General features: G+C 36.8%; 2 protein-coding genes across 2 annotated transcripts; both read left to right on the top strand.

Annotated features, from left to right (window-relative positions):
• Positions 1–472: 472 nt before the first annotated feature.
• isoc2 (isochorismatase domain containing 2) lies at positions 473–8894 on the top strand. Its single transcript, XM_084089375.1, has 6 exons — positions 473–851; positions 4465–4589; positions 5367–5579; positions 5686–5756; positions 6060–6177; positions 8110–8894. Coding segments are annotated over exons 1-6 (594 nt in total). The 5' UTR covers positions 473–850; the 3' UTR covers positions 8176–8894.
• A 9-nt stretch (positions 8895–8903) lies between these two features.
• foxj2 (forkhead box J2) lies at positions 8904–16939 on the top strand. The gene is made up of 10 exons (XM_084089374.1): positions 8904–9475; positions 9795–10114; positions 11284–11358; positions 11487–11567; positions 11644–11739; positions 13524–13692; positions 13812–14087; positions 14194–14295; positions 14685–15050; positions 16087–16939. Exons 2-10 carry the CDS (start codon positions 9809–9811, stop codon positions 16194–16196), a joined length of 1581 nt encoding a protein of 526 aa, XP_083945500.1. The 5' UTR covers positions 8904–9475; positions 9795–9808; the 3' UTR covers positions 16197–16939.
• The last annotated feature ends 1 nt before the right edge of the window (position 16940 follows it).

The raw sequence follows: 16940 nt of genomic DNA, 5'->3' as shown, positions 1-16940 counted from the left end.
TTCAGAACAAACAAAATAAAAGAAAAAACTACACTGAATTGCTTTGAATCTTACAACGCCCTCTAATGGACCTGGATGGCAGTGAACACTGGACAGTGGTTGGGATTTTGAAATCTTTTGAATCTATTCATTACATTGTTTCTTTCAAATTCAGTGCTCCTTTCTGTCGGTTACACACCGTTACGCCAAAGGGTATTTTTGTGTGTTGGGGTTATAGGTGAGCCAGTGAATCATTTACTTAACCGATGCATTATTCATTCAGTTCGTTCACAAACGAGATGACTCGTTCAGTACTGCTCCGACTCGAGTCTCAAAACACAAAATAGATTCTTTCAGTGAAGGGGGCGGATTCGTTGAGTAAGTCCAACCAACGAAATTCTCATTTACAGACCTTACTCGAATTCTATTGGCTCTTGCTATAATCATTCTTTAAATGGAGCTAGTTGAAGAGAACGATTCCTTCTGAATCGTTCATTTGAAAGATTGGCTCAAAATAACGAGCGAAACGCCACCAGTGGCCTCTTATCTGGAGGTTTGTGAAACAGCGAGTGAGCGAATTGTGCTGCATTGTTGTAATATTAATCAAGGAAATATATCTTTCAAGGGCACACGTAGATATCAGGATATACCTTTGTGCTGTATCGAGTCGCTGTATCTGCATTTTGTGCGTTGCTGTCATTTATGAATCTGTTAGTGTTGAACTCGGCTTAGTCATTACCATATAAACTTCACCAGAGTTTCAACAACAGTTTGACCAATACGAGCAGGGGGACACTTATATAACACACAGGTAACGGTGACCTGATCTTGATCTTTGAGGTCTGAGACTCCCTCATATTACACTGCAAACAGTAAGTACTGCTCGTTGAATGAAATTGAACTCTATCAACGCAGTTGTGGTTGAAATATGTGTTAATAATGTATGAGAAGACTTCAAGGAGTTATTTGCATGCAGGACATTAGGAGCTCAGCCTACGTACTTTCACTTTTATTACAATAAAAGTGGCTCACCACATCGTTTTAGACATGCTGGTTTTTATTTTCATTAAAGTTTAGGTGTTTATGGAAGGCATTTTCTGCCAAATTTAAATAAATAAATAAATAAAATGATTAAAATGAAAATTAAAACCAGATTAACGATTTCATTACAGAAAACTGTATGCAAAAAATGTGACAAAATTGAGAATGAAATTAAATGATTTCATTTTCACAGCATTATCCCTGTCAAATTGAAAAATAAAATGCAATTGGTGATGTCACATTTCATTTTCGCTAGTCTCGAGGCAAGACTGTCAATATTAAAATGAAAAGCCAAACGTTCCTCTTTTATTTCACAGTTTTCATTTTCGTTTTCATTTTCAAAGACAACCTGCATGCAAATTCTATGTTAATGAGTGGGTGTGGCTTATTCTAGTAACGGCGCTGAGACACGCCTTCTGTAAAGCTAGAATTCATAACCTAATTATGATGTTAGACTCAGACTAGACCATAATCGACGATGAGGTTCATTCATGTATTAGGCTGTTTTGGAAATTCAACTATTTGGGTGTACAGAAGTCTTAGTAACACAATTTCTACAACAATTATAGCCAGACATTAATACCCGCTAGCTTTAACCGAGGACCTCGGACAATGTTTCATATTCGCGTCGTGCCTAACAACGCCCTTCAGCCGTGACTTATTCAGATACAGCACTAGCCTAGAGTACCTTATTGCTTTTATAAAATGGTTACCACGCAATACAAATATTAATCCCGAAACATATGTATCTATGCAACTTTCATGAAGTAAAATGAATCACTAAAAGCCAATTCCTTCCGCTGGAGAAAAAAAAAATAGTCCCTGACCATAAAGCAACAGAAGAAGTTACATTATTTCTCCATTAGATGGAGACAAAGACTGTCTTAATGAGTGAGTCAGTCAGTCAGTAGAGAAGACTTTTGAAATGTCTCAAACTTGTGATCACGGAGAAGAAAGACGCAACTGACATGACGCAGGGACAGCCCCTGTTAACTGTTAAAAGTACAAGATATCACACCGGACATTCAAACGGATTTTTTTATTATGAATATAGGACTGACCTGAAGGAAAATGCTATATCTAGCCTACTGTAAATGCAGGTACACTCGTTTTCTCGATCTCATCCAGAAGTTGTTACTGGAAATGAAAATCAGCATTGTGATTCTTTTTGTACACAAACTTAAAATAACCAAAAGACACGTAACAGTTAAACAGCGGACAGATACAGGCTAGTGCTGTATCTGAATAAGTCACGGCTGAAGGGCGTTGTTAGGCACGACGCGAATATGAAACATTGGTCGAGGTCCTCGGTTAAACGTAACTTACAGTATGGCATTTTTCGCCGCTTGGGGTCGCTAACCTATTTACAATAACAAAGGCGTAGTAGATTGATGACGCAACATTTGCTAAGAATTATGGATCTTGTCGTCAACGTCAAGCCGACCGATCTAATAATGTTTATGGATGACTGAATACATCAATGTTTTTATCATATGACTGTGATATGAAGCAGTTCGGGATTGCTAAGAGACAGCTATCAGCTCCACACGCGACGCGAGTCCCGCGGATATAAAAGGAATATGGACATTTCATTCTACCGAACTACACGCTAAATTACTACTCACAGGTAAGTTTATTAGACAAATTAAACTTGTGAGGTAACGCAGCGCTGTTTTACTTGGTCTGACTCTAACATTACACTAGCACACTAAACTGCATTTGAATGTGTTGAAATGTATGTGTTAGTTTGTCTGTATGAGACTAGCAGTAAGCTAGATCAACATTAGAATAACATACAGATCATATTCTGACATTTTATCATTATTGAACTATAAAACATTGATTAGTTTTATGTAAATGTGCTCACCTGTTTAATAAAGTATATGTAGGAGCGGTCGAAGTCGAGCTCTCGTTTATATACTGTCTATGGGAGCTCTCGGCATCTCGAAAACACCGCGCTGATATTGATTCTCGTTTTAGTTCTCCTTTTTTTATCCAAAGTCTGCTTGCCATGGTCCATAATGTTTGAACGAAACAACAACAGCGTGCAAATAGACATTGCGAACTACAAAGTTGTCCGCGTCAGTCGCTTTGGTTACTATCAGACGGCTCTGGTTCATAGCTCTGGTTGCCATGGCAGCACGAGTGGAAACCAGGGACAACGCGGATATGACGGCATTGGCGGCGACAAAACAGAAATAAAGAAACGGGACGTTTCTCGAATTAAATTACAAATTTCTCCTGGTTTGAAAGTTGTTGGAAACAGTCGGGATAATCTAAGTACACAACTAAAAAAATATATATAGATATAGTGATTTTTGCTATTTTTAAAGCAAAAAAGTTACATATTGTGCCTTTAAAGCTAGCGGGTATTAATGTCTGGCTATAATTGTTGTAGAAACTGTAATTAGAAACTGTGTTACTTAGACCTACACCCAAATAGTTGAATTTACAAAACAGCCTAATACATGAATGAACCTCATCGTCGATAATTTATGGTCTAGTCTGAGTCTAACATCATAACTAACATGGTCAGGCTGGTTGTTTCCATGTTCTAATGCTGCGGCAGCTTCCCGCAAAAGCTCACTAACAGATTTCGCCATATCTCGTCGTCTCGATTACAATATAATCACATTTAAATAATTTCGTTTCACACATTCAACTCATGCACGTCGATGACTTCGCTTTACAGAAGGCGTGTCTCAGCGCCGTTACTAGAATAAGCCACACCCACTCATTAACATAGAATTTGCATGCAGGTTGTCTTTGAAAATGAGAACTGTGAAATAAAAGAGGAATTAAAATGAAAACGAAAATTTACATTTGTATTTGAATTGTGTCACTATTATTGCGTGAGCGTTACTAAAGAGCATTGTAAAAACTGTATTTGTAGTTTCCTTTTTCACGTTTGGCTTTTCATTTTAATATTGGCAGTCTTGCCTCGAGACTGTAGTGAAAATGAAATGTGACATCACCAATTGCATTTTATTTTTCGATTTGACAGGGATAATGCTGTGAAGATGAAATCATTTCATTTCATTCTCAATTTTGTCACATATTTTGCGTACTGTTTTCTGTAATGAAATCGTTAATCTGGTTTTAATTTTCATTTTAATCATTTAATTTATTTATTTAAATTTGGCAGAAAATGCCTTCCATAGGTGTTAGACTCTCATAACTGTCAAGTAAAATGAAATACAACATTTCTGACTCCAAGGCCCCCCTTTGTCTGAAACGATAAACTAAAAAAAAAAAAAGTCAGTTTTACAGATATGCATCTTTATTTTTTAATGATTTAGCATTTCAATTAATATTATGCTATTATGACTAAATTGAAATGATTTTAAGAATTATTGGGGCCCCCTGGAAGCCCAGACCCCTAGAGGGCCCCGGCACAAAGACTCACAGTTTACATGTGACATAATTACCTGGTTATCTCCTCAGTGGCAAGAATTGGCAGGCTGTCCACCAAAGGCTCAGTGCTGCTACTGTGTGACATTCAGGAGAAGTTCAGACCCAATATTTTCCAGTTCACAAACATTGTGAGCAATGCAGCAAGATTGCTACAGGTACAATCAGCACCTTCAGTTAATGAGAACTGCAGTATTCATATAACACACAATCTGTAATTATCATATATTAAATGTGCTGTCACCACTGCATCTTGTCAGCTACCTGATTTTCTATGCATTATCTATATCCCTCTGGTGGTCTTCATATAACACAATCTATATTCATCATCTATTAAATGTGCTGTCACCACTGGTGGTCTTCTGTCATTTTAGACTGAAATATTTTACATTTTGAATTTTTTATTTCATTGCAATGGTACGAAACATGGTGAATTTTGTAGCACTTGCTATTTGACCACAAGAAATTGTTGACATGATTAGAAAAGGCTAAATCGTCTCTTAAAAAATAGTCACACTTGTGATCTTTGTGGTCAAAACTTACCGCTATTGGAAACGAATGGGACGATCTACAAATCAGCCATAATGAAGCAGTGTTTGATAATATCTAATGTCTAAATATATAATAAATAATACTAGTAAGTAATTTATATAGAAATAAATGGTGCATAATTTAGAGGTGAATATTTTGTAGTTCCATGAAATCCCCTCAAAAAAATAGATATTAAAAGAATAAATATTATTGAAACAAAATATTGCACATTCATTCATCAAAAAACGTTAGGCTTGTTGTGTTTGGTCTGTTTTGACTGCCGAGGATCAGAAACATGACCCTTGAGTGAGGAATACTAGAGGAATATCCATTTAAATCTTAGTAATATGGCAGTTCCATTGTAGGTTGGGAAATTGACATGATACATTGTGTTTCACTTCCAGGCTTGTCGAATCTTGAACATCCCTCAGATTTTAACCGAGCAGTACCCTAAAGGTCTGGGCCCCACTGTTCCTGAGCTGGGGGCTGAGGGCCTGAAGCCTCATACAAAGACCAGCTTCTCCATGCTGACGGACACTGTCGAGAGCTCACTCAAGAGCCTGGGAGACCCCCAGCAAGTCATACTATGTGGCATCGAGGCTCAAGCGTGCATTGCGGTAACGTCAAACGGATTTTTTTAACTGGTGCCGTGGCACTTTTTACTTTAACTGACACATTTATTGTCTCCTGATCATGATCTTTAAGGTTGTTGTTTTACTGTAGTGTACAACCTATGATCTTCTGGAGCGAGGCATGGAGGTCCATATTGTGGCAGATGCTGTCTCCTCTCGAAGGTATAATAATAATTTTGTTTAAAACTGTTGTGATATTTTATATTTATGTATCTTATGGAAAGCGTTATGTGATAAAACATGAAAAAGTGTGAGACACCTACATACCTTATCTTTACTCACACCCACAAGTCAAATGATGGATGGCATCTATAAGCTTTTTTTCTAAAGGTCTATAGAAACTGGAGGAATTTTGCAGTGTTTGCTTAAAGATGAGGTGGTTGTGTAAAATCTGATGTGTCCTATAAGTCAATTCTTTAAGTGATTGTCAGGGTTTTGAAAACATATCTGCCTTTTCTTTTTCAGTCATACAGATCGTCTTTTTGCGCTGTCACGACTGAAGCAGAGTGGGGCGTTTCTCACCACTACAGAGGGAGTATTATTACAACTAGTGCAGGATGCCAAACATCCCAACTTTAAAGAGGTACCTGCCGACCTGTCTGTCAGCATCTATTCTAAATCCATCTGATTTTTTACTTGTGCATATTATCATTTATATATTAAAAATCTAGATATAACTTTTCTTATTTGTAATTCAAGAAATTTAAAATGTTTGTGTATATATATATATATATTATACATACTCTCACCGCAGCCACTTTATTAGGTTCACCTGTTCAACTGCTAGTTAACGGATATATCTAATCAGCCAATCACATAGCAGCAACTCAATGCATTTAGGCATGTAGAAATGGGCTGTGTCTGAAATTGCCCCCTATACCCTTAAACAGAAAGCACAAACTATGCAAAAGCGGCAATTCTGGCGCACTTGTTCAAATTCACACATAGACATATTAGTGGAGTAATGTAGGGAATATTGAACGAGGGTATAGGGGGCGATTTCAAACACAGCTATGTTCTGCTGAAGTTCAAACTGAGCATTAGAATGGGGGAAGAAAGGTAATTTAAGTAACTTTGAAAGGGATGCCAGACGGGCTGGTCTGAGAATTTCAGAAACTGTTGATCTACTTGGATTTTCACACATTAACCATCTTTAGGGTTTACAGAGAATGGTCCAAAAAAGAGAAAATATCCAGCGAGCGGCGGTTCTATGGGTGAAAATGCCGTGTTAATGCCAGAGGTCAGAGGAGAATGGCCAGACTGGTTCAAGCTGATAGAAAGGCAACAATAACTTAAATAACCACCCGTTACAACCGGGGTCTGCAGAAGAGCATCTCTGAACGCACAACACGTCAAAGCTTGAAGCAGATGGACTACAGCAGCAGAAGACACACCGGTGACACTCCTGTCAGCTAAAAACAGGAAACTGAGGCTACAATTCACACAAGCTCACCAAAATTGGACAACAGATGATTGTAAAAAAGTTGCCTGGTCTGATGAGTCTCGATTTCTGCTGCGATATTCAGATGGTAGCGTCAGAGTTTGGTGTAAACAACATGAGAGCATGGATCCATCCTGCTTTGTATCAACAGTTCAGGCTGCTGCTGGTGGTGCTGTAATGGTGTGTTGGATATTTTCTTGGCACACTTTGGGGCCCTTAGTACCAACTGAGCATCATTTAAATGCCACAGAACTACCTGAGTATTGTTGCTGACCATCTCCATCCCTTTATAACCAGTATACCCATCTTCTGATGGCTACTTCCAGTAGGATTATGTGCCATGTCACAAAGCTCATATCATCTCAAACTGGTTTCTTGAACATGACAATGAGCTTAAATGGCCTCCACAGCCACCAGATCTCAATCCAGTAGAGCATCTTTGGGATGTAGTGAAACAGGAGATTTGCGTCATGGATGTACAGCCGACAAATCTGCAGTAACTGTGATGCTATCATGTCAATATGGACAAAAATCTCTGTTTTCAGCACCTTGTTGAAGCTATGCCATGAAGAATTAAGGCAGTTCTGAAGGCAAAAGGGGGTCCAGCCCGGTGCTTACAAAGTGTAACTAATAAAAAGAAAATAATAATAATAATACAAAATATATATATATATATATATATATATATATATATATATATATATATATATGCAATGTAGGGAAAATCTTAATGCACATGTACACAGCATAAACAGCTGGTATTAAAAGGAATACAGCACAAAATTTGCATTGGCTACATTAAAAATGTTTTTACATTTAAGCTTGACAGACCTAATTCCTATTACTCTTTCATTTTTCAGAAGTTGAGTTTTTGAGGAATTGTCCCTTTTATAAGACCTTAATGAAATAATATGATTCTGCAAACGTTTTTCTTTTTTCATCCCTGCTTGTAATTTTAGGTTTGTTTGTGTCTGAATGAGAGCATGATGAGGTGGCGCTGAGGTGGATGGGATTTTGTGGTGATTAGGTTTGCGTTCATGTTCTGACCTGTCCTCCTTCATTTTTCGCACACAGATCCAGAAGCTCTTGGCTCACCCCTCCCCTGATACAGGCCTGCTGTCCTTCTTCAGCTCTCTATAGGGCCAGTCGCACACCACACCCTGCAGCACAAACTGCTATCTGAACCTGTTGGACTCATGTGATCTTTGAGCATTTGCATATTAAAATAATATCTACTTTCATAGAAACGCAAATATTTAAAATTTCAAATAGCTTTCAGAAAATTCTAAAATTCTGTCAGAAGAAAAGTAAGAGTTAATGTCAACACTAAAATAAGGTTCTGCATGTTAAAATTAGTTCATACATTAGGTTTCGTAAACTAACAATGAGCATTTTTACAGCATTCATGTTAACATTTACAGTAAGATCTCACTGTCTAATGTTTGTTAATGTATTAGCTAACAATGAGCAATACATTCATTACAGTATTTATTAATCTTAGTCAGCATTAGTTAATAAAAATACAACTGTTCATTGTTAGTTCATGTTAGCTCATTAAATTATATGAACAATAATAACTTTTGATCAGTTAGTAAATTTTAATATTAACATTGACTAAGATTAATAAATGCTTTAGAAGTATTTTTCATTGTTAGTTAATGTTAACAAATAGCAAATGGAACCTTATTATAAAGTGTTACCGCATTGACTGGTCTAGGTTCATTTTAATTTATAAATATGCATCTAAAGTGACATGAATGTATAAAACTTTATTGTAAAGTGTTGCCAAATGATTATATTCTGTACATGCATTACTATAAAATAAGAATAAAGTATTACGTACGCCTATTGATAATGCATATGGTGTTAATATGTGTCTAATACCTGTGTTTGTTTTTTTGTCTCATTGCATTATGAAATGTGTGTCAAGTGTGAAATCCACCAGGATCCAAAGATCACTGTGTCATAGGACCAAGAAAATCTCAATGGAAATGATTACAGTGTGTTCCCGCCAGTAGCTCGACTCCTCTCCTATTTCAGCAGTGAAACAGGAACTTACTCACCAGTCTCTGAAACTCTGAAAGTGCAGCCATGAAAGTAGGAGGAGGAGAGAACGAAAAAGAGGAGGAGAAACACACCGAGTTCTCAAATCTCAAAATGGAGGGTGGAGTGTGTGACGTTCAACACAGGCTGAAAGGGAGGGGAAAGAGAGAAAGGGAAGAACTTTTTTCCGACAGTTTTTTTTCTTCTCCCAAACTCAAATTTCAAACAAAACCTGTTAACTTAGACTCTTCAGGCAGCTAATGAATGCAGCGATAAACATAGAAGAGAGAAGAAGGACAAATAAATGTATGTTGAGATCCTTCATCTGCCTCTGTGCAACAGATGACGGCATTAAAAATTTACAGGGTGAAGTCGGTGGCCTTTTGACAGGATTGAGGTATGTCTTCACTCAACTATTATACGTATACAAACATTTCTCTTAGAATGCTATATTAGAAATAAATAGATTTATAAGTGTATGTAACATTTCCTTTGATTAATCAAGTGTGCAGTAGTATCTGTTTTTCAAACCATATACTTAATGAGTTTAGAAGTGAATATAGATTTAGATTTCTTTTTAGATTTAGATTTCTTTTACAGCATACTTTTAAATCACATTGCCTTACAACTGCATACGGCGTGATTGGCTTGGTTACACAGCTTAGCTGGAATGCATGAGATAACACACAGTATTACATAATGTTTTGTTTTCTCAGACATCCCCTTAAGCATGGCTTCTGAACTGGACTCTAGTTTAACCAGCATTGACTGGCTTCCTCAGCTGGGAATCAGCACCTTGCGATCAGGAAAAGAAAGAGTGGAACGGAAAAAAGAACGAGGAAGAGAGAAGGACATCCCTCCCATACCTACACTGTCCCCCGGATCTAATTCCAAAGTGAAGCCCCCCCACAGCTATGCCACTCTGATAGCCATGGCAATGAGTTCCACTCCTGAAATGAAGCTGAGTTTGAATGATATTTACACATGGATCAGTAATACATTTCCTTATTACAGCAAAGCAGGAAGAGGATGGAAGGTAAAGTCCAGACCACTACATGACCACTTCCTTGTGCTAAATAGTGCTCGATGCAATGCAGTTGTGCTCGAGCAGGGACTTGGCTTTACACCATTATTGATTTAATAAACAAGTCTGGACAGAAACTTGAGAAATATAAATGTAGCTGAAAGCTATTTTTTTGGTATTTTTGGGTCAGTGGCATAAAGATAAACGTCAAGGTGATAAAATTGTCCTGATATGAAGACTGAAAAGTAAAAAGCCTCATTGAAAGAATGAAACTCTTGAAAAGAAAAAAAGCAATAAGTATTTTGGCATAACATTTTATTATTATTTCTTAGAATTAAAAAACAATCTGATAATTTGAGTTTTGACAAGGCTAGGTTAGTTTAGGTTGTAAAATGTCATGTGGTGCGACACCTAAAAAACAACAATATTTATGAATTAGTAATTCATATATGTGGGGGTAAAAAAACTTTTTACCATGGAAATATTTGTTAACTTTTAAAATAATGATTATGATGTATTGAAGTTGTCAGGAAAATGTGTTATTACTTTGTACTTGATGGTTACACTAAAACATTTTTTGTAAATTGATATCACTCTTATATCTCATTGACTCGTTAAACTAAAAGAAGTTCTTTGTAGATTTTCAGCTTTCAAACTTCAATTTTTTTCTACATTTCATAATTTTTCATCATATAGTTCTATATACTGAAAACTGATACGCAATAAACTGAAATAAGTTTAAGATTAAGCACTAAAATTATTTATAAAATTAAAATAACTTTAAAACTATCCTACTGTTAAAATACAACTTCTGCTTTTTACTGAGGAGTCAAACAGACTGCATTTCATTATTGCGTACATAAAACGTGTATGATTCATACAGATTTGTAGTAAATGGGAAATGCCAGTTTGTAGGTGTGTAGCGATGTGTAGTCATGAACGAAAGGTGTTGCAATCTCTTCACAAGAAGTAAAGCTAAATAAAATTTGATGCTCTTTAACTGGAAACGGTGCTTATTATCTGAGGAATCTGGGCATGTTTAAAAACAGACTTTAGGAAATTATTCATATAAAGACTGATATATATCTGATATAGTCTCTGATGCACACCAAGTCTGCATTTTGTTCAGCTATATGTAAAATACAGATACATATAGACAAATATCTGTTTTTTTCTCCTAGAACTCAATTCGGCACAATTTGTCTCTCAACAAATGTTTCCGGAAAGTTCCTCGACCACAGAGCGACCCTGGGAAGGTGATGTAGTCAAATATTTTATTATTTTGTTCGTTAATATCTGAGGTTATTGCCATGCTAATAACTTTTTTAACAATTTTAGGACTCTCAAATATTAATACTGAAGTTAAAATAATCACCTGTTTTAGGGGTCATACTGGACGATGGATGTACCACCTGACTCAACTCAACCCAGAGGAGTGAAACGTCCTTATCCTAAAGAGGAGGAGGTAAGAGTACATCACATGAAGTGATCTCGTCACATCTGTGAGATCAGTATTTCACTCATCGACATCCCTGTTTCAGGCTCCATCCTCAGAGGCCGAAGTGCCTGTCAATCAACCGGAGCCCCTCCCACTTCAGCCAGACACCAAAAGCATGTTCTCCCCCCCTCCTTGCAAGGTTCAAAGTCATTTCTTCTGCTTTTCTATTTCTATTAAGGGTTATTAAGGAAGCTCCTCTTAGAACAGAGCTTGAGGTCTAAGAAAGAGGAAATGAGAGTATAAAGTAAACAAAATAGAGCTTGTGGACTTCATAATGACTTTCATTTATAATGAATTTGGGTGCATGCATCACCTTAAAATTATCATTCAGAATATTTTCTCATCCTCACGTCATTCCAAACCTAAATTATTATTATTAATTTTTCATGGAACACAAAGGAAATATTTTGAAAATCTTTACATTAGCTATTTTTACAATGACACCGGCATGACCATGGCTGTCAAGCTTCAGCAAGGACTAAAAGCATCATAAAAGTAGTCAATATGACTTGTGTGCTATATTACAAGTCTTCTGAAGTCCTATGATAGCTTAAGGTGGAGATGAAATGGAAGTAGTGATATATATTTTCTTCTGTTTCGTACATCCGAGTTTAACAAATTAGTGAAAAAGACAAAGTGTAGGGTGGAGACTTGGTTCTATCCATTGGTTGGTGATTGGGTTTGAAGATTTGGGCTTTGCGTTCAAAAATGAATGTGAATTTGTAGTTGATTGTGGATGGGTGGGTTTAAGTGGACTAAATTTTTAGAGAATTCTGGTATATGTCACCAGAGAGAAGTGTCACTTTCACTGAAAGATAGAGTACTGACTTTTTGATTAAACATTAAAAGGTCAAAAAACATTCTCAATAAGATCCATAACAGGCAACTTATGTCGTATGAACTACAGAAATAGTGCTATGATGCCATTAATAATGTCAATGGTTCTCACACATCTCACATTTTGGGGAAAGCTACTTTTTAAAGTAATGCATTACAGTATTGCATTAATCCCTAAAAAGTAACTAATTGCATCACTTAGTTACTTTTTATGGAAAGTAACTGTTACTTTTGCATTCTCATCCGGGCTGGGCTTGCTTGTTTGTTTTAATTACACAAAAAACAAAACAAAATGTTATATGTTATATTTTTGGCAAATGTAAAGGCCCTTTTAAACCAAAAGTTAAATTAAAAGTTAAATTAAAACTTTTACACTAAAAAAAATTAAACACAAAGGTGATGTTTATCTATAGGATTTTTTTCTTATTTGTATGGTTGAATTGAATCATAGAAGGTCAGAACCAAAGACATTGCTTAATAAAGTTACATTAAATACATAAAGTATATTTGTGTAATTTAACATTTAATTATTGCAGGTTTGCTTAATATTCTGAGTTTGCATTTCACTATTTTAATTCATTTTAAGGAATACTGAATCTTTTTTGTGTAATAGAGATGAGTAAACGCATGGTCACATTTAGCCTAGAACACAACGCCACTGCACGTACTCACGATTTCTCTCAACATGGGGACAGGAGAGGTGTCAATCAATAAATGGGAAAACAAAGTAACCTGCATTACCTATTTGAAAAAGTAACTGAGATGTTTTGTTGTAAATTTAAAAGTAATGTGTTACTAGTTACTTGGAAAAGTAATCTGATTACCTAACTCGCATTACTTGTAATGCATTAGCCCCAACACTGAACGACACTGACACTTTTATGGTGCTTTTTGTCCTTGTTGGATCTTAAACCACATTGTTGTAGAAAGGAGCTACTTTAAGATCTTTTTAAAAAAATCTCCTTTTGAGCTTCATGGAAAAAAAAATAACTCATGAGGATGAGTAATTTTTATTTTTGCCTGAAATATTCCTTGTGGTGTATGACATATTATTTATCCAAATTACTCTCAAATTTATCTCTGCAGTCATCGTTTCCACATCAACGTCCAAGTGCCCCCATACCTACATCTCTTCCTTCGAACCCTCATGCCGATCCCCCTCTCCGATTCTCCTTTGCTGATTTGAACCTACCGGATCTGTACAATTCCTTTCAGTCCCTCTGTCGCTCCGTGAGAGACAGAGTCACCTCACAATGTAAGTAAATCAATTATGCCACTCTTTTCCTTTAGCTTATTATTTACTTTTAAAGATTCAGAATTAATACGTTTTAAGATTAGGTGTGCTTAATCTCTCTCTCTCCTTCTCTCTCAAAGCGGATGTTTCCAATTTACTTGGATTTACCCATGACAGTACACCACTCCACACCCCAACCCTGCCTCCTTTCTCCCCTTGCCCCTGCCCAAACATCAATATTAATCAGTATACCAACCAAACATCTACCTTCAACCCAAACCTCAATACCAACGGCAACTTCAACCCAAATACACCCAATACTAACTCTAGTTTTATCCCAAACCTAAACCCAAACCAGAATGCTAACATTCATCCCAACTCCAACACTGAGACTGACAAGCTGCTACACAGTAATGGTGAGTATAACTGCTCAGTAGTGACGTGTTGATCGGAATATATGAGTGTCCTGATGACCGATTTTCTCTCTCTCTCTCTCTCTCTCTCTCTCTCTTTCTCTTTTAGTTGTTCCTGCAGACTGGTTCAGTAACGCTGACTCTTTGAGAGAGAGTTTCAGAATTGCTAGTAGTCTGGACTGGGCTAACATTGACCTCACCTGTCACCCTGGTCAGTACTCAACTATAGACTACAATGAGATGTGTAATGCACAACATGCTTTCATTTTCTGCTCTGGATTTACAGTTTAATTTCAAAGGGACCATCTTGGAATTTGTTTATCCAGAAGCGCTATTTTCCACTGTTGGGAAACTATTTTAAAACTGTAGCTGTTGCAAGTTACAAGGTTCCCATTATCGAAAGTAGAAAAAACAATCAAGCTTCCCTTTGGAAAAAATAGCTACACTAAATGAAGCTAACAAAGTGATGTATTTCTTTGTCTAGACATTACTTTCTCTCTTTACAGTGATTTTTAAAATAATGGACAATACTACAAAACTGCTGTACATCAGTGAAAGGGAAATTCATTAAATGTCTCAATCTGTGTTGTTTTCATTCAGACCTGGTGGAAAGCATGCGCCAGGCCGAGCTCTGTGACTGGGCATTGGATTCAGCTCTCTTCACCTCGCTCTGTGATTCGCTCAACCGTTTCTTCACTCAGAAGGGTCTCATTGGCTCGTCTTCTGGTGGCTCCTCCCCTTTTGCACAAATGGCCCCACCTCCTCTCAATATTCCACCCACTAACGCTCCCACCCTGGCTAGTTTAACTCAACCATCTCCACTCATATATTCCCAGCTCCCACCTGGCACTGGTGAACCTCCTCTCCAAAATCCCAGGAGAACCCTGACCCCTCACACCCACAACCAGACAGCACAAAGACCGCCAGGGCTGCAGCCCGCCATGAGCCAACCTCTGACTCCTAACGGTACGTTGAGAGATCCCTTAAATCCTTACAGGACCAGTGCATCTAAACTGAAAGGGATAGTTCACCCAAAAAATAATTCTGTCATCATTTACTCACCCTCATGTCGGGTGACCACCTGGTTATAGCTCTGATGCAGGACGTAGATGTGATTTTGCGGGATACGTGAGAGAGATAAATGTACTATTATTATACTATGTAAATAAATATTGATTTATATGAGTTGGAAAGCCTATTTGACATTAAATTGGATGAATAATTAAAAAAAAAATGTTTTAATTGTATCGCTGATTGTTAAGTGAGACTGTAATTTACTCTACAGGTCCTATTTAATTAACTTGAGTAACAGGCCAGGTAAAAATCTATTATTTAAAATCTATATTAGACTATGTAAATGCATTTTACCGGATTCAGTGCATCTTCAACTTGTATTTTTTGTAGGATCTGGCAGGTTTGATCAGGATGTTCTTATCCAGTATGTGTCTAGATGAAGTCCTGGCTGGTGTCATCAGTGGGAAAATCCGCAGTCGCATTTTTATTATCATATTTCTTATTGTGATACTGTAATTTCAGGGAAGAAAAAAATAATAGACATAATTGAAATGCGGGACACTGCTTACGTCTTGCAGGACGAGGGACAAAGCTGCCAATTTCGGTAGGTCATCCTACCCTCATGTCATTCCGAACCTTTCCATGATGTTCTTTCTTCTGTGGAACGTAACATAACATGAAGAATGTTTTAACTGTTTTTGTCCACACAATAAGTCAGTGAGGTCCAAATGTTGGTTTGGACCCTGCTGCCTTTCATTGTATGGACAAAAAAAATGGCATTTTTCAAAGTATATTCTGTTGCGTTCTGCAGAATAAAGAAAATCCTACAGGTGTGGAAGGACATGAGGGTGAGTAAATAATGAACGTTTTCATTTTTGGGTGAACTATCCCTTTAAGTGCCCTTATTCATTCAGAGAGGAAATTAGTGTTGCTATGTTGGTCTAATTGCTCAGGCATCCAAATATGATGTTATTCTGTCTTTATGCAGCACTTCAAACTCAACCACTGACCCCAACAGGTCATCCACCTTTGAAGAATCTTCATAGCAACAGTGAAGAAATCCAGGATGATTTCGATTGGGATTCATTGATTGAATAATTCAGTTGGCAAATATACACACATAAAAAGAAAAAGAAAACATGAGACAATTTTTGAGAAAAGTCATCAGTGTGTGTCAAGGAGGTGAAGCCAACTCATTAATCTAGTTTCATGTATATATGGAACAAAAGCAGCACCATCTTAACGATGACCATCATTCAGGTGTTCGTTTCCTTTCAGTTCAGTTCTACCTTACAATTTATACGGCGCAATGATGCTGCTAGTCAGCTGCATGTTTGATATGCGAGGTTAACCAAAACTTACAATGCAATATATTCATCATGTTTGTTCCTGAACTGACCCAGACCTTGAAGGTTAGGGTGGATCAATCCTGACAATATTTTCATTAATGTAACATACCTTTTCTCTTAGCTCACGCTACACACGCCCGACTGCCTTTTAAGTTTTACGTCAGTGTATTACAATGTAAATAACGTTAGCACTTCCATAGCCTTGGCCTATTAACAATGTTTTTGCTGAATGTTGATCTAATCTACAGTCAGTCAGTTAAGTAGTTATTGAAAGAACTTTTTGACCAAAGATTTTAAATTGCACTTTTCCAACAAACTGCATGTACACTTGTGGGAGAATAAACAGTTTAACAGTACACTGAGGTATATATTATGACAATACATATGAGTGTATATTGACTGAAATTGATTGACATTTATTGCTTGATATTACATTTTGTCTCATAGCATTTCCCATTATGGAGTTAAAACAAATAAAAGGAAATGTTTTTAC

Source organism: Abramis brama (assembly GCF_963993115.1).
Source record: "Abramis brama genome assembly, chromosome: 17".
Taxonomy (NCBI): Eukaryota; Metazoa; Chordata; class Actinopteri; order Cypriniformes; family Leuciscidae; genus Abramis; species Abramis brama.
The sequence above is the reverse complement of the archived record's forward strand: the minus strand, read 5'-3'. Positions and strand labels throughout refer to the sequence as shown.

What these genes read in the sequence shown, in the direction of transcription:
- isoc2 (XM_084089375.1), top strand. An exon ending in AGGCTCAAGCGTGCATTGCG is followed by an intron (nt 5,580 to 5,685) that starts GTAACGTCAAAC and finishes GTTTTACTGTAG; the next exon opens with TGTACAACCTATGATCTTCT. An exon ending in GATGCTGTCTCCTCTCGAAG is followed by an intron (nt 5,757 to 6,059) that starts GTATAATAATAA and finishes TTTCTTTTTCAG; the next exon opens with TCATACAGATCGTCTTTTTG.
- foxj2 (XM_084089374.1), top strand. Translation starts at nt 9,809, where the DNA reads ATGGCTTCTGAACTGGACTCTAGTTTAACCAGCATTGACTGGCTTCCT. An exon ending in CACAGAGCGACCCTGGGAAG is followed by an intron (nt 11,359 to 11,486) that starts GTGATGTAGTCA and finishes CACCTGTTTTAG; the next exon opens with GGGTCATACTGGACGATGGA. An exon ending in TGACCTCACCTGTCACCCTG is followed by an intron (nt 14,296 to 14,684) that starts GTCAGTACTCAA and finishes GTTTTCATTCAG; the next exon opens with ACCTGGTGGAAAGCATGCGC.